The sequence below is a fragment of the Aulonocara sp. 'chitande type north' Nkhata Bay genome, linkage group LG3 (genome assembly GCF_057382095.1).
Source record: "Aulonocara sp. 'chitande type north' Nkhata Bay isolate Kocher_YH1m ecotype deep benthic linkage group LG3, A_spYH_male_GT1.1, whole genome shotgun sequence".
Classification (NCBI taxonomy): Eukaryota; Metazoa; Chordata; class Actinopteri; order Cichliformes; family Cichlidae; genus Aulonocara; species Aulonocara sp. 'chitande type north' Nkhata Bay.
In genome coordinates, this window is record NC_141346.1 from 18,755,335 (window position 1) to 18,771,062 (window position 15,728).

The 15,728-nt window shown below is 38.8% G+C and overlaps 1 protein-coding gene across 1 annotated transcript in view; it reads left to right on the forward strand.

Moving 5' to 3' along the window:
• Nucleotides 1-1,436: 1,436 nt before the first annotated feature.
• LOC147334347 (uncharacterized) overlaps nt 1,437-15,728 on the forward strand; it is a 67,165-nt gene continuing 52,873 nt past the window's right edge. Inside the window, exons 1-3 of the mRNA XM_086271832.1 lie at nt 1,437-1,464; nt 1,736-1,771; nt 4,009-4,272. Of these exons, the coding sequence (XP_086127958.1) occupies nt 4,251-4,272 (22 nt within the window). The 5' untranslated portion in view covers nt 1,437-1,464; nt 1,736-1,771; nt 4,009-4,250. The remainder of the gene's footprint in view (nt 1,465-1,735; nt 1,772-4,008; nt 4,273-15,728) is intronic.

Here is a 15,728-nt window from a genome sequence, read left to right on the forward strand (position 1 = left end):
GTATTTAATCCGTCCATTGTGCAGATATTTAAAGAGCCTTTGTAATGCAAGTAGCAACAAAATTGTAATATTATTACAGAATTTTGTACAGTAGTGTGTTGTATTACTACATTATGCTAATGTAAATGTGTTATTTTGGAAAGCATTACACACAACAGTAAACCAGTTACATCAGGAGGTGTCCTGGTAACAGTCAGTGCTGCAGGGGATTTCATTTGTTGTAATACCAAAAGTGACCACTTGTACCTAAAACTACACAATTTGTGTAAAAGAAGTAAAGTAGCCAAAGTGCAGATGATAGTTTAGGTGTTGATTTGGATTTTACATTTGGAACCACACATCTGTGTGTGTGTGTGTGTGTGTGTGTGTGTGTGTGTGTGTGTGTGTGTGTGTGTGTGTGTGTGTTTGAAAGCTTTGTGATGAAAATTGCTCTTCTAATGACCGTCCCAAGGCAAAACCATGGTCTGGTGCTGCCACCTACTGACACTGAAGTGCACCAGCAAACCCTCCAGCACTGTCAAGATGACAGAGTCCAAAATGCACAGCATGTGAGACCAGAGAAGTTTGGGGATGCATGCTCAGGGTGCTGTGATGGCTTTAAGGTAAAATAAATAAATCTGTGTCCTCCAAAGTTTGACCTGGGAGTATAGAGTATGTCTGGGGAGTATGAATAGGTGTATAGTGCTCATTTCTGTTTGTCTCCACGTTGGGTGAGTGCTGAGTATTTGTGTGAATGAGGGTTGGGAACGTATGCTTGTGTCTGTGTGTGCCAGTTTGTCTATGTCTATGAGGTCGAGTCCCCACATCCGCCTCTCCTGGAACATCTTAGGGCCCCCAAGGGGTGGAGGCCTAGCTCCACCCACCACACTACCTCCCGGTGGCCGATGCCCTCAGCCGTCAGTGCGTTGGTGCTTGTCGGTGTTCGGGGCTGGGCGCTCAGGTACGTACCTGCCTCAGTCCTGGCGGCTTCTTGATGGCGCCTGGAACCCGTGGCCTTATTGCCCTTGAACCTGGACTTCATGTGTATCACTGAGACTTGGCTTAACACACCATAATACTTGTTGTTGAACATATTTTGACACTGTCCCCTGTTTACAGCATACAGCTTTGCATAGTGCCTGCCGACTACCAGTACAGTCATTGGTGGGGACCTTGACTCCATAGGAGCTGGTAATAGCATGAAGTAAAGTCACCAATGATAAAACTGCTGGTTTTAGGTTATTTAGGCTAATTCTGGCTGTGCATTTTTTATTTAAAGAAAATGAGTAAGAAAATACGAAAGAAAAAATAAATTTAGTGTGACAAATACTTGCACACACTCACACGCACATAGAGACAGAGAGAACAAGAGCGACATTAAGGAAGTGGGCGGGCTCTCGTTGGTAATATTAACAAAAAAAGGTGTAAAAAAAATCACAAAACTGAGAAGTGCCATGGAGGAAATTTCATTACAATTTCAGTTCTGTAAGTATTTTATTTACATGTTATGTGTTAAATTCAGTGTTTTAGTGTTTAAAAATACAACAATTTTTTTGGAGAAAAATAACAACAGTTTGGTTTTATCTCTAAAAACTGTCAGTGAATGAAAACTCTGTTTCTCTGAAGATGGAAATATAGAGGGCATGATCTATAATCTCTATTTTATTATCTCTGTGATACCACTTTATTTATTTGTTTTGCCATAAAGAAAAACAAAGTTAAGTATGTTAATTAACCGTGTGTCATTTATCTTTAGTTCTGATCTTATGGCTGCTCTGCTTTACAAACCAAGGTCAGTAACCTTCTATCACAGTTTAAATCTTTTTAATTATTCTGCGACTCCCCAGGTTTGAGGCTTTTAATAGGAATCTTCAGAGCAGACATTTTTGCTCCTCAGAGCAGAAAAGTGCAGGAGTTACTAATAACAAATAAACTAAATTATGAATTTAGGTTAGCTAGTTCTCAGGTCTTGGGATTGTGCTTGTGATCTTAATATTAAGTCCTACTAGAACGGTTTTCATGTTGTGTTCTGGTCAAATTTAACCCATTTAAAAGTTTTATCTCTTAAAAAATGTAGTTAATTTGATTAGACTGACCTAAGATTCCATGAGTTTGCCCACAAAAATGATTTCTTAACATTTTCAAAAAAATGTGAAGCTTTGATGTGTAATACTATTTTGAGACATGCCTCAAAAAGTTTTCAGTTCATTATGTAGCAGCTCCAATACACTATAAATGAGGCTCTTTTCTAGATATTTGATCACTACACTAGTAAGGAGGAGAGAGAACGGCTCCTGACTGAGTCCATCAAAACCATAATGGTAAATGCGACTTACAACATCAAAGCATACACGAGTCTTAATTCTAAGTGGTGTTTAGAAATTAATCTATCAGGAGTTTATGGTATGCAGAGTCTGGTCAGACAATTTCTCGGGCAACTACAACACTTCATGTTGTTATGGATGATTTGCTTGTCCTTGGTCTTGTGATACGAGACGAGGCTGTCGTCAATAAGACAAACTGGCAGTGATCACAGGCAAGTGTGTGGAGTGCCAGTCACTTATCTAGGTCCTAAATTCAAACATCATGGTGAATGAGTGCCTGGTCATTTTTAGGGAGGATTGTCCTTTCATACAATATATGCCAAGCAAACAGTTTAAATATGGCATGAAGATATGGGCAACATGTGGGCAACAAGTTATGTTTGGAACAATATGTCTGTGAAGGTTCTCAGTCATCCAGGTCATCGTAGTCAAAGGAGCTTGCAAAGAAAAGCGTCTGGACTTCTTTAAGTTACTTGAAGACGTTTCACCTCTCATCCGAGAAGCTTCTTCAGTTCTAAGGTCAAATGGTGGAGAGTCCCAGATATAAACCTAGTGGGAGTAACTGGGTGTGAAACTCTGGGCCAATCAGCCAGAGTTTCGGGTGAACTCATTGTGTTTGCATGATAATGTGGGGCCAGGTTTCACATGAACTTACTTTTTTTCATATACGAGGTTGAGATAGTTGAGGTTTGCTGCAACAAATGAAATTGTATTTTACATGATGATCACACTTTTTGTTTGAGCTGAAACATGTATGTGTGAGAAATTTGCAAAAAAAAAAAGAGAACTCAGTAAAGGGGCAAATATTTTTCACAGCACTGAAATAACATTAAAAACATATCAAATGTTTAAAAATTATTTAATAATTTAAAATGGGAAACTAGACAATTTTTAAGACAAAAAAGTCACTTAAATTTGATGGCAGCAACCTAGATCAAAAAAGTTGGCACGGGCTACCTTTGACATATGCTCTCTTTTATTAACAACCGTTCATAAACCGTTCATGGGAACTGAGCTGCTGGAATTTTAAAGTTGTGGTTTTTGGTTTCTAGTTTAGTGAACCTCTGCCAATCTTAACTTCTGGAAATTCTGTCTCTCTAAAATGCTCTTTTTACACCCAATCGTGTTAATAACCTGTTGTCATTTAACTTTTGCAACTAATTTGTTGCAAAATCTCCTCCAGCTGTTTCTTTTTGCAACCACTTCCTTTTCCTGGCTGTTGTCCAAACTTTTTTGAGACCTGATGCTATCATCATATGTCTCTTTTAGAATTTCATTAGTTTTCTATGTTGTATTATGAAAAAAAAACACTTGTTTAAGAGACTGAACAAGTCACTTAGATGATTATTAAAACATTTTTCCCACTAAAAATTACACGTCCGGATGAACAGAATAATTTATTTATTATTCAATCAGTGCATGCATTCAAAAAATTCCATGATCATTTGCATCAGACTTAAGTTACTGTTTCTAGATCTCATCAATGATTTATGTTGAAATTTAGGGGGATGACAGTATTGATGCAACTACATGACTTTATCATCTCTATGCTTGTAGTTATGGCCCCCAAAATCACAAAAAAAATTGTACAGTATTATATGAGCTGCTCATTCTTTAGATTTGGTGAAGGGTTTCTGTGATTGAATGAATTTGCAATTGTATTAACATTATAAGAAAGATGATTTTTCATTTTAACACTTCACAGCTCGTCTGACTGTGAGTCCCAGCAGCTCTCAGTTCTTTATTAGAGACTTTGTGTCTCTGAGCTGTGAGGAGGACGACAGCTCTGCTGGATGGACTCTGAGGAGAAACACAAGCAAACAACAGAGGACTCAGTGTGGAGATGGGTGGGGAGAAGGTGCTGGTTCTTCCTGTAACATCAGTTACATTTACACATCACACAGTGGAGTTTACTGGTGTGAGTCCAGAGAGGGTCCCATCAGTAACATGGTTAACCTGACAGTCACTGGTAAGCTGAGTGTGTGGAGTTAGTGTTGATGAAGCTGTGTGTAAATGGATGAAATGCTGTAGTTTGTCTCTGTGTTGAGGTGGATCAGTGATCCTGCAGAGTCCTGTCCTCCCTGTGATGGAGGGAGATGACGTCACTCTGCTCTGTAAAACAAAGACCACTCCCTCCAACCTCCCAGCTGCTTTCTATAAAGATGGCTCCCTCATCAGGAACATGACTACAGGTCACATGACCATCCAGCATGTTTCCAGGTCTGATGAAGGCCTCTACAAGTGTGACATCAGCGGTCATGGAGAGTCTCCATCCAGCTGGATCACTGTCACAGGTGACACACTCACCTGTCTGTGTTTCTGCAGCTTTCAACATTCACAATGTGACGACAACTTAATGACTGTGTTTGCTTTGTTTTAGACAAACACACCACCACACCTCCACCTACATCAGCCTCCATTAATACAACCACACCTCCACCTACATCCACACCTCCTCCATCACTGTCCTCCACTGCTCTCTCTGTGTTGTCATTTCTTAAATCAATCTGTGGGTTCTTACTGGTGTTACTGGTTCTGTTAGGGAGACCATGTGTTCACAGGAAACCTGAAGGTGAGACTCAGACTTTCTATTTCATGGTAAATTATTTTGATGTGATGTTCACTAATATTTTATGAAAGAGTAAATTATTTTGCTGTTCATTCTGACTGATTTCAGCTGATGGGGGAGAAGTTGGAGATGATGACATCACATACAGAGAGAGAAAATCTCAAATCATTGGCAACAGCCAATCAGAGGAAGCAGAGGTAGTGTTTAATATGCTGTGTCGAGCGTTTTTTAGTTTTTACTTTTCACCAGCAGGACGCTCCTAATAAAGTTAAACAGTTACACAGTGAATTAGCGTTATTTATTATATTTACAAAATAACAAAGTTTTTGTCTTCGTCGTGTCATTTTATTTTGTTGTATTTATTTCTAAGCCTTCATGGTCGACGTGGGCAAGGTCCTCCAAAGACCGAGAAGGCCAGAAATGCGAGGCTGTGAAGTGGGACGGTGTAGCCTTCAGATTTGCGTCACCAGTTGTCTCACCAGTTACCGCGCTATGATTTCTGAGACATGGTAGGCCACGAAGAATAGAAGACCCATCTTTCAAATCAGGGGAAATGAAGGACGCATTTGTCGGCCCTGTTTGGAGCAGTCTTAGAATTGGGACAGCCTTCGTCGTCTGGCTGTGACGTAATTGGCCTTCAAATGTGGCCTCCGAAGGATGCAGCTCCTGAATGAAAACGCTATCTGCTTTTTGCACAAAATTATCAAATTTGCAGCTTCAGTTAAGTTAAGTAGGATGGTTTGTCAGAACACCGGCTGTAGGTGTGAACGAGTGTTTAGTTGTCTGTCTCTTTGTTAGTCCTGTGATGGACTGGTAACCTTTCTGCTGTGTATCTCAGCTGGAATAGACTCCACACTTTGTGCTTCCATAAGATGGATCAGTGATTCAGAAAATGGATGATTTCATTCAATGATACCATTTTACAGAACTTATTTAAAGACTAGAATTGAACTCACTGTAGGTGTTCTGAGTTTGTAGGTGACCGTTAATGAATGCTGCTCTTTGCATGTGTTTTTCAGCCTGTGGTTAGTCTGTTAACAGAAACAACAGCTCTGTGGTCGTCATGTTTCCCCTGTCAGATAAAAATACTTCAGCTCCTCAGGTTGTACTGCAGGACTGTTAATGTCACAGGTTTGTATTTCACTGGTATGATTGCAATTATTTTGTAGTTTGCATGACATCCTGGTCCAGTGAGTCTGTGAGGACCCCTGATTCAGCGGTTCTGTGTTCCACACGTACAAACATTATATTTGTATTTATGAGTAAATCTGTTTTATGCTTGTGATAGCCTAGCTCTGTATTTGTCAAAGTGTGTGGCATAGTTCTGAGTTGGGGCACAAGTTACCTGGCAGAAGATTCATGCAGAACTAATGTTTAACATTGGAATCACTTTTACAATGGAACAAAGAAATTTGCAGCAGTTACTTTAATAATATGCACATCCGCTGAAAAACTGCAGCCGTGTGTGTAAGGGGACAGCCACAATGAAGAAGAAGTGTACTGCAAAGTGCGAACATGTGGTCGGGTCTGTCGTGCTAGGACTAAGACTAGGACTGAACTTTATTTTTCAATGTTTGACAATATCTAAAAAAAAGTTGCAGCTTTTCTGTCATTGTTTTGTTTGGATGGGGCGTGAAAAAATGTCTTCCTGCTATTTGGTAAAAGATGTAAAAAGTTTGAGAACCACTGGCCTAGATGAAAAAGATTGTGAGTTTATGAGAGGCCACAGTATCTCACATAGAGTTGTTATGCCTGTGATCAGGATATATTTATGCAAGACAGATTATGAAGACGTCATAAAATGTGTGTTTTCTTCTCATATTTAAAAACAATAAGCGAACAAATATATCTAGTGGGTTTTTCCCCCCAAAAAAGAGCTGATCAAATTTTTAGGAATTTTTTTCATTGTGCTACATAGGAATAGTAACTTTTATCTTTTTACACACATCCTGTTCAATAGCATCACTTCTATAACTTCTAGTATTTGCAGTGATGTCCTCTCTCTGTGTTTTGTTGTGCAGAGAGTGATCCCGTTCCTGTCCACTCAGCCCTGAGAACAGAAGACATCAGTTATGGACAAACAGCTGTAAGAACAAACACACTCTGGTACAGCTGCTCTTTATTCACTAAAAACAGAGTAATTATTTTTCATTATTATTATTTTCCACATTCAGCAAATTAAAGTCTAGGGTCTTCAGAGACCTGCAGCAAGCTTTCTTCTCCACACTGAACCAGGTCCTAGCTTACTATGCTAGTAATTAACAATTTGGAATAAATCATCAACAGCTGAGCGAGAGAAAAACTAAACTAGAAATCCAAGGTGAACAAGATGATCCCTTAAAAATGTCATATTGATTTTATTGATGATTGATTTTATGTATGAATTTAAACAGTTACATCCTACTGTAATGCTTTACTGTTATAAAGAATTTAGCAATCAGATGTCATGTTTACTGTGTAGGACAAAAATGTTCATTTTTTGCATTTGTTTTTTACTGAAATGAGCTCAGATGATGAGAAACACCAACTCCCTCAAATGCCTTGAAATGTTTGACTCTGTAAGATCTGAATTAAAAATGTTACATAAGTCAAGAATAGATTTAGAAAAACGTGTCCCAAGAATGAAAGTAAAAGTAGATCTTATGACTCATATCTGATTTTACCTGACTTTATTGCATTACTGATCCTGGTATTCAGGAAGGATATTGTCAGGGAATTTTTAACTTTTATTGTCATGAAATGTAACTGAGTGATATACTGATAAGCAGAGATGGGCAGTAACGCATTACTTGTAACGCGTTACAAGCTCACATAGATGAGGCCCTCATCTATTTAATGTGATGCAGTGTTTGTCTCTTTTCTTTAATGAAAGTGAGCTTCCAGAAATTATTAAGTTGTTCTTCTTGGCCTCTTTTTATAAATAGACCAATATTATATACAATACCACAGAATGTGACAGATCTGACAGACTCAGTAGATCAAATTGTAAAAATGACTTTTATTAAGATAAAATCACATCAGCAGCAACCTCCATCTGTAAAGTGTAAACAACCTGTAAAATGTGTGAAAATAGGAAGATATGTCCATACTCAGCAGTTAATTTATTTTAGTTTATTTCGTATTTTGTAGTTAAAATTCTTTTGTACAGCCATGTGGACTGTTAATCTGTTAAACTTTAAACTGAACTTACATAAATGAAGCTTTATCTGGAGTTTGTTTCTTCTGTCACAGTTTAATGTTTCAGAGAGACGAGGTCTCAGCGTCACTGTCTGAACACTCAACAACACATTTAAATTTAAATCCTCTCCCCATTCTGTCAGTTTACTTTACATAAACATAACTGAGTTTTCAGAGCTGCTTATCCTTCTCATGTTGAACTGTGTGTGTTTGTGTTTAGACTTTAAGCCAGTGCCCAACGTCGTCTACTTTTCACTGAAGCAGTCCACCGGTCCAACCACTGATGTCCAGCTGCTGGTCTCTAACTGGCCCACGCAGCCCTTGTAATCACTCTCAGTGGTTGTATAAGTCTGTCTGCATATAGTGTAACAAAGCGTAACTAAAATATAAATGTAATGAATTATTTTAATAAAGTTTGCTTTTTGTTACATTTCATTTCTAAGTGTGGCACCTCTGTTGCTTCTATACAGCAGTGAACTGCTTCCTCTGCAGCGTCAGTAAACTTTGCGCTCATGTGTCATTCCTGTCGTGTGGTTCTGTGGGTTTCAGAAGTAGTGCTGATGGAAAATTTGAACTGTGTTTCTAACTGGTACACACCTCTATTCAGAGCAGATAACAAAGAACAGACAAACAGCTAAACCTCAACCACAGACTAAAAACAGCAGGAACATCATCGAGTGGCTGAAAAGATTCAGAACACAGTGTGTGTGTGTGTGTGTGTGTGTGTGTGTGTGTGTGTGTGTGTTTGAAGAGTTTCAATTCAAGGAAATCTGTCACAGTCTGGCGAGGGCAGACTGTAGGGGTTGACAAAAAGACCCAAAACGCAGACTCCAAGGAACAGGGAACAGAACTTGAAATGTTAACAAAAGGCGAGCCGTTTAATATAGCTGGTAGAAAAGGTACAAACAAAGGGCAAGGCAAACTGAAGCAAAATTAACACAAACCTAAACTGGGGAATCTAAACAAACAATAAGAAAAACCTAGACAAGAAACTTGGAAGCATGGCATGGCATAGGAAGCATGGCGTGGGCAACAGACGACCTGACAATCACACGGTGAAAACAGAGGACTTAAATACACAGGAGGTGATTAGGGGAAGTGGGAACACATGGAGGAACAGCTGACTGACATGAGCCTAAGGACAGGACAAGGGAAGTGAAACAAAATACAATGAACAAAGAACACACGACTCCTTCAAAATAAAACAGGAAACATGAGACAGACATGATAATACAAACTTGATAACATAAGACATGCAGCATGAAACATGAAGGGTGAAGGGAAGCTTAAATACAGGGGAAGAAAACACAAGGAGTCTAATAACCAAATGAACTTAGATAACCTAATGAACAAAATAAACTCAAACTTAAAACGCTGGGTCAAAAGACCCAGGATCATGACAACATCAAATCTGTAAGAATTTTCTCCCTGGCTAGCTTGGTGTTAGCATGCTCTTTGTGCAGATGTTTGCACAGTTAAAGCCGCAATGTGATTTTTTTTCTGTCCTTGATGCAGTTTACACTTTACCATCACATTCTCAGCCTCTCATGCTACAAAAATAAGAGGAATATCTCCACTCATCCAAAGTTGTGGACCTCACCACCAATTTCCTCCTCCGTGCACACAAACTTCAGCTGCTTGTAGCAGGAAGGAAAACACATCTGATATGTATTTAATCCGTCCATTGTGCAGATATTTAAAGAGCCTTTGTAATGCAAGTAGCAACAAAATTGTAATATTATTACAGAATTTTGTACAGTAGTGTGTTGTATTACTACATTATGCTAATGTAAATGTGTTATTTTGGAAAGCATTACACACAACAGTAAACCAGTTACATCAGGAGGTGTCCTGGTAACAGTCAGTGGTGCAGGGGGTTTCATTTGTTGTAATACCAAACGTGACCACTTGTACCTAAAACTACACAATTTGTGTAAAAGAAGTAAAGTAGCCAAAGTGCAGATGATAGTTTAGGTGTTGATTTGGATTTTACATTTGGAACCACACATCTGTGTGTGTGTGTGTGTGTGTGTGTGTGTGTGTGTGTGTGTGTGTGTGTGTGTGTGTGTGTGTGTGCTTGAAAGCTTTGTGATGAAAATTGCTCTTCTAATGACCGTCCCAAGGCAAAACCATGGTCTGGTGCTGCCACCTACTGACACTGAAGTGCACCAGCAAACCCTCCAGCACTGTCAAGATGACAGAGTCCAAAATGCACAGCATGTGAGACCAGAGAAGTTTGGGGATGCATGCTCAGGGTGCTGTGATGGCTTTAAGGTAAAATAAATAAATCTGTGTCCTCCAAAGTTTCCAGACACTGAATGCTTGCTGTATTTCAATTAAAAAATGTGCTATTTCCTGTGTTTTAATGAATCAAATATCACATTTCCTTCACTGTCTAATTGCCCTTGAACCTGGACTTCATGTGTATCACTGAGACTTGGCTTAACCCTGGTGAGTCCAGTATTTTATCAGAACTTTTACCAGCGGGTTGTTCCTTTTTAACACACCGAGGGAGAGGAGGAGGTGCGGCAGGTGAATTTTAAAAATGATTTTAAATGTAAAGAGTTCTTTTTGAAGTCTTTATCTTCCAGCTCTGATCTGACGTGTTTTGAAGTCAATCACTCCAACTCAGTGCTCTTTGCTGTTATTTATCGTCCCAATGAGAATTTTGTAAATGACTTTTCAGAATTTCTAGCTGGGATAATGTTCTTATTATGGGAGATTTTAATATCCATGTCTGCTGCACTGACAAAGGAGGAGAAGTTTTATTGACTCTTTTAATCTGGTCCAGTCCATACCTGGTCCTACACATGAACATGGTCACACACTAGGCCTGGTCTTGTCACAGAGTCTACCTGTGCCTAATGTGGAAGCTGTCGGATCATTAACCCTTCTACTGCTGCCCTGTTCTCCTCTGCTTTTAGCCAGCTGTCTGTCCCCACTGTTTTCAGCTGGGAGTTGTTCTGAGAGTGAAAATAAATACAGGGAGTACAGAATTATTAGGCAAATGAGTATTTTGTCCACATCGTCCTCTTCATGCATGTTGTCTTACTCCAAGCTTTATAGGCTCGAAAGCCTACTACCAATTAAGCATATTAGGTGATGTGCATCTCTGTAATGAGAAGGGGTGTGGTCTAATGACATCAACACCCTATATCAGGTGTGCATAATTATTAGGCAACGTCCTTTCCTTTGGCAAAATGGGTCAAAAGAAGGACTTGACAGGCTCAGAAAAGTCAAAAATAGTGAGATATCTTGCAGAGGGATGCAGCATATATTACATATGATATTTATTTATTTTGAATTTCTGCAATACTAAATACCACTGGGACCCGTCATATGACACGTTTTTATTATCAAAAAGGTGAAGTAAACCATTCATTCATAATTTAGAATAATCTGGAATGAATCAGGAGAGAAAATCTAAGATTAGCACTGGTTCAGGTGGAAAAGTGAGACTTGCATTTAGCAGCAGTCTGTGTGGAAGCTCGCTTGCATCGCTTGTTGTTGCTTTTTTGTTTGCTTCATTTTTCAAAGCAGCGCCTCGAGTTTGTGTTAGAGTGATTTTATACAGTGTCTCTCTGGTTTCCTTCAATCCATGCTTACACGCTCCTCAGTAAAAACATGAATTTAACTTTGTTCTCAGAGAGGTAGGAAGAGGTTTGAGCTCTACATGTTTATCATTATAGGTATGAGGATGAGTGTCATCTGTTCAAACCCAAATAATTATCTGTCTGTAGATGTGATCACGTCAGTTTTGTGCCTAAACTGTCCCCACGGTCTTTCCGGCCACTTTAATTATATACAATCAATAACTGGTCAGTTTACAGCTGACTGTACGTAGCTGATTCCAGCAGCATCCACAGACAGTAAAAAGCACCAACCACAGCATAAAACACAGTCTGGTGCTGCCATCTAGTGACACTGAAGAGCTCCAACCACTGATTTTAGGATCATTCTGAGTGACTTTAACTGCCTCGTGTAATTTCGACTTCTTTTTATCTATGTTTAAAAAACTTATATTACACAGACAGACACATCTATACTACAATCATTATAATATGATGGTATGGACATTATAGCGTGACTCATTTTAATCTGACATTTCATTCTTTGCTCAACTACACTGTGAAAAGCACAGATGTTTACAGCATCTGTATAAGATATTTGTATCAGTCAAATAGATGCTGCCACTCACAGTGTCCTATATAATGTTAATGCAAAGTTTCTTTTCTGCATGTCGATGCTGCAGAAAATTCTTCATCTATGTTTCATGTGATGATCAGCTTTTCTGCTCCAACTGAGCATTCAAAGCCCCTTTTGGCATATTTGCCATGCAGACTGGAATCGAACCACCGACCTCCATGATTAGCAGTTGACTTTGCTCTACCAGGTCTGGATTGGTTTCAAATTTGCAGTGATGCACATTTAGGTCAATGTTACTGGCCACTTTATTGGGTACACCCCTTCAACTGCATGTTACTAGAAATATTTAATCAGCCAATCACATGGCAGCAAGTCAATGTATTTAGACATGTAGCAGCTTCTTCTCATGCTTTGTGGACTCCTCAGTACTCAGTCTGAGTGAATTTTAACCTGAGTGTTTGTGAAACTTTTTTCCTCTGTTGGACTTAAGGTGTCGGTCACTGTTTACACTGACCTCAGTGTATTTTAAGTTCTTTTGTGGTTTCAGAAAAGCATTGTTTTAACTCTACTTTGACAATGGTGGGAACTAAACAAAACCTTTGTAATTAAATACTTTGTGTTCTTGTGCAACATTTGTATTATTGTAAAAATCGCTATAACATCAACAGACGAACAAATTACCAACTACTGACCAAAACATGGTCTTGTGCTGCCAGTGTAGTGACACTGAAGTGCTGACAACTAAATGAGTCGACTGCAGTTCTCAATAGAAGTTGGACTCTGACAGAAGAGTAAACAGTAAACAAGTATTAGAATATAAAGCTATTACAGTTACTTTCAACAAAAAGAACATCGTGGGGGTGAAAAGCCTTATTTTTATCATAAACACATGTCTAACATTTGCACCAAACCTTGAAAATCCAGTGCAGCACTTTAGCGATGTTTCAGATCCACATCATCAAATGTGCTGAAGCTGTGCGATGCTATCATCTCTATACGGACCTCTGAGGAATATTTCCAGCACCTTGTTGAGTCCATGCCAGGAGGGATTATGTCAGTTTTGAAAGCAAAAAGACGGTTCAATCCAGGACTAACAAAGTGTACCTAAAAATGTGGCCAGTGAGTGTATGCACTGTGTAGAAAGACATCAGTCATAGGGCCAGTAGGTGGCAGCAGAGGAGCTTCAGAATGCTCAACAAATGGTGGTTTTCATCTGACCTTTGACCTGTCTGTTGATAATAATGATAACTGTTAATAATAATTTAAAAACTGTCTCACTGTCAACAGCAGATGAGTCTGTTTCTTGTGCATTTTCAGTTCCTGATCCAAAGAGATGAATTGGCTCAGACTGATGATCCAACAGTTTTATTCATATCCTTTATTCTTTTAATTACGATTACATTTGTGGAACTTTTAGTTTGTTTAATTTTGGCTTTGCTCATCTCTGCTATCTGTTCTGAGGCGAGGATGATGAGGCATTCGCTCCTCAGGTGGTAGAAGTTTATAAACTGCCCTCCACAAAGACGCTGAAGACCAAAGGCCTGTAGTATGAAGCAGAATTTTGTCTTATGCAGGTAACTTCAGGATTGACCCTGGATTTTTCTGTACTGAATGTTGGTTCACTTTACTCACCTAACCTAACCTTTTCCACAGCAGGTGGTAAAATCAAAACAAACAGAAGGCGAGAAAGAGAAAGAGAGAGAACACACCTCGGCAGAAAGTCAGTGAAAACGGGTCCATGACAGAAGCTGGAGTCTTTTATGTGTTTGTTTTTTCATAATGACTTGTTAACAGTGACCAGAGAGAGATTGACAGAGATAGACAGACAGACATGTCACCAGTTGCTACTGACAACTTTTCTCTAATTCTTGACTGATGGATGTTCATCTTTTTAGAAAAATAAAGTGAAATAATCTCAATAATTTGTTGGAACTTTTTAAATAATACACTTACCATTCATGGCAGTGTCCTGTTACATGCATACATACAGAGATATAATCATTAAAATATAAGAATGGTCCCTGATGAGTTTGTGACATTTTGTTTTGATTCAGGCATGATATCATCATGTTTTTCGAAAAAATAAATATTCAGATGTCAGTTTCTTTAATTTGTGCTGGCCAGACATTGAACTTTGTAAAGATTTGTATATGTGAATTTATATCTGTTTATGATTCATATACAAGAAATCAGGCACCAGGTGTATTGAGTCACTCAGGTATTCTCCACTTTGCTCATATGGGGTTATCCCATAAGAGTCAGAGTCACGATTGAAGACTGAAGATTTATTTTTTGTCATTATGTTGCTAGAACATAATAAAAATTGCAGTGTTGCTCTCAGTGAAAAAGAAAATGCAGAAAAAGATAAATAAATGAATAAAAAGACTTAAAAAAAGATAAATGCTTAGCATTCTTTAGAGTACAGTAACAGGATGTGAGTGTACGTACAGGGGGTCAATGGGTCTATGTGACGGTGTTTCCACAGGAGCAGAGGGAAGGGTGGGTGGACAGATGGCTTTCACAGATCTTGGGAAAAAGCTGTCCGTCAGCTGGCTGCTGGTGGTCTTTATGAATCACTGTGATTCACCGTGTTAGATAATGTCTTTGTTTCCATGATGAGTAACACGATACAGACTCTTGCATACAGTTTTACACTTATTGTTCCATATTTATCGATGTGATCATAAAATAGGACACTGTGGACTTTATGTCAAATTTAAATAATAAAACTGAACTGAATATTAAAACCTGCTCTGACACCGTCACACTACTGACTAGTGTTTTGTGTCACCTCTCACATCTGTACCATATGGAGTGAAGGTAAGGGGAGGCAGTTACACTCCCACTAAAAGTCCATTTAAACATCTGTATTGTGAAGTGTTTACAAAGTGTTTTCTTTATGTTATGTAATGTCTGTGAAGTCTTACGTCTCTAATCAGAGCAGCTCTGCTCTCCCCCAGACTCTGTGATACAGAGATAAGCATGAAAGTTGTATTGATCACAGCTCTTACACATGTACATCTCTTATAGAGACAGGTTAGACATAAACTTGATGGTAGCTTTATACAGATTATGTCACTTCACCTTGAATCACAGCAGAGAAACCTGGCAGATAAACTGCACTTCAGTCATACAAAAAATATGTTCACTGTGTGTGTGTGTGTGTGTGTGTGTGTGTGTGTGTGTGTGTGTGTGTGTGTGTCAGAGGTAATGAATGCTTGTGTTTTTCTTTACATTTGCCCCTGGTATCTTTGTGACACTCGCCCTGTCAATCAACATTCTTCGGTTGTTAAACACAAGTTAAGATAATATTCCATAAATGTTAGGCATCAATGGCATCTCTACTTTCATAACTTGTTATTAATAACCAATGAAATGCCTTGAATCCCACTCAGTCTGGTTTTCCTGCCACATTGTTTGATGATTGTGAAGAATGTCTTTAATCTTTTGGGCAGTAGCAGATCACAGAACAAGCCTGGAAGTGGAACCTGTCAGTTTATCCAAGTGTCTCAGCAAACCCCGTTATTTAACTT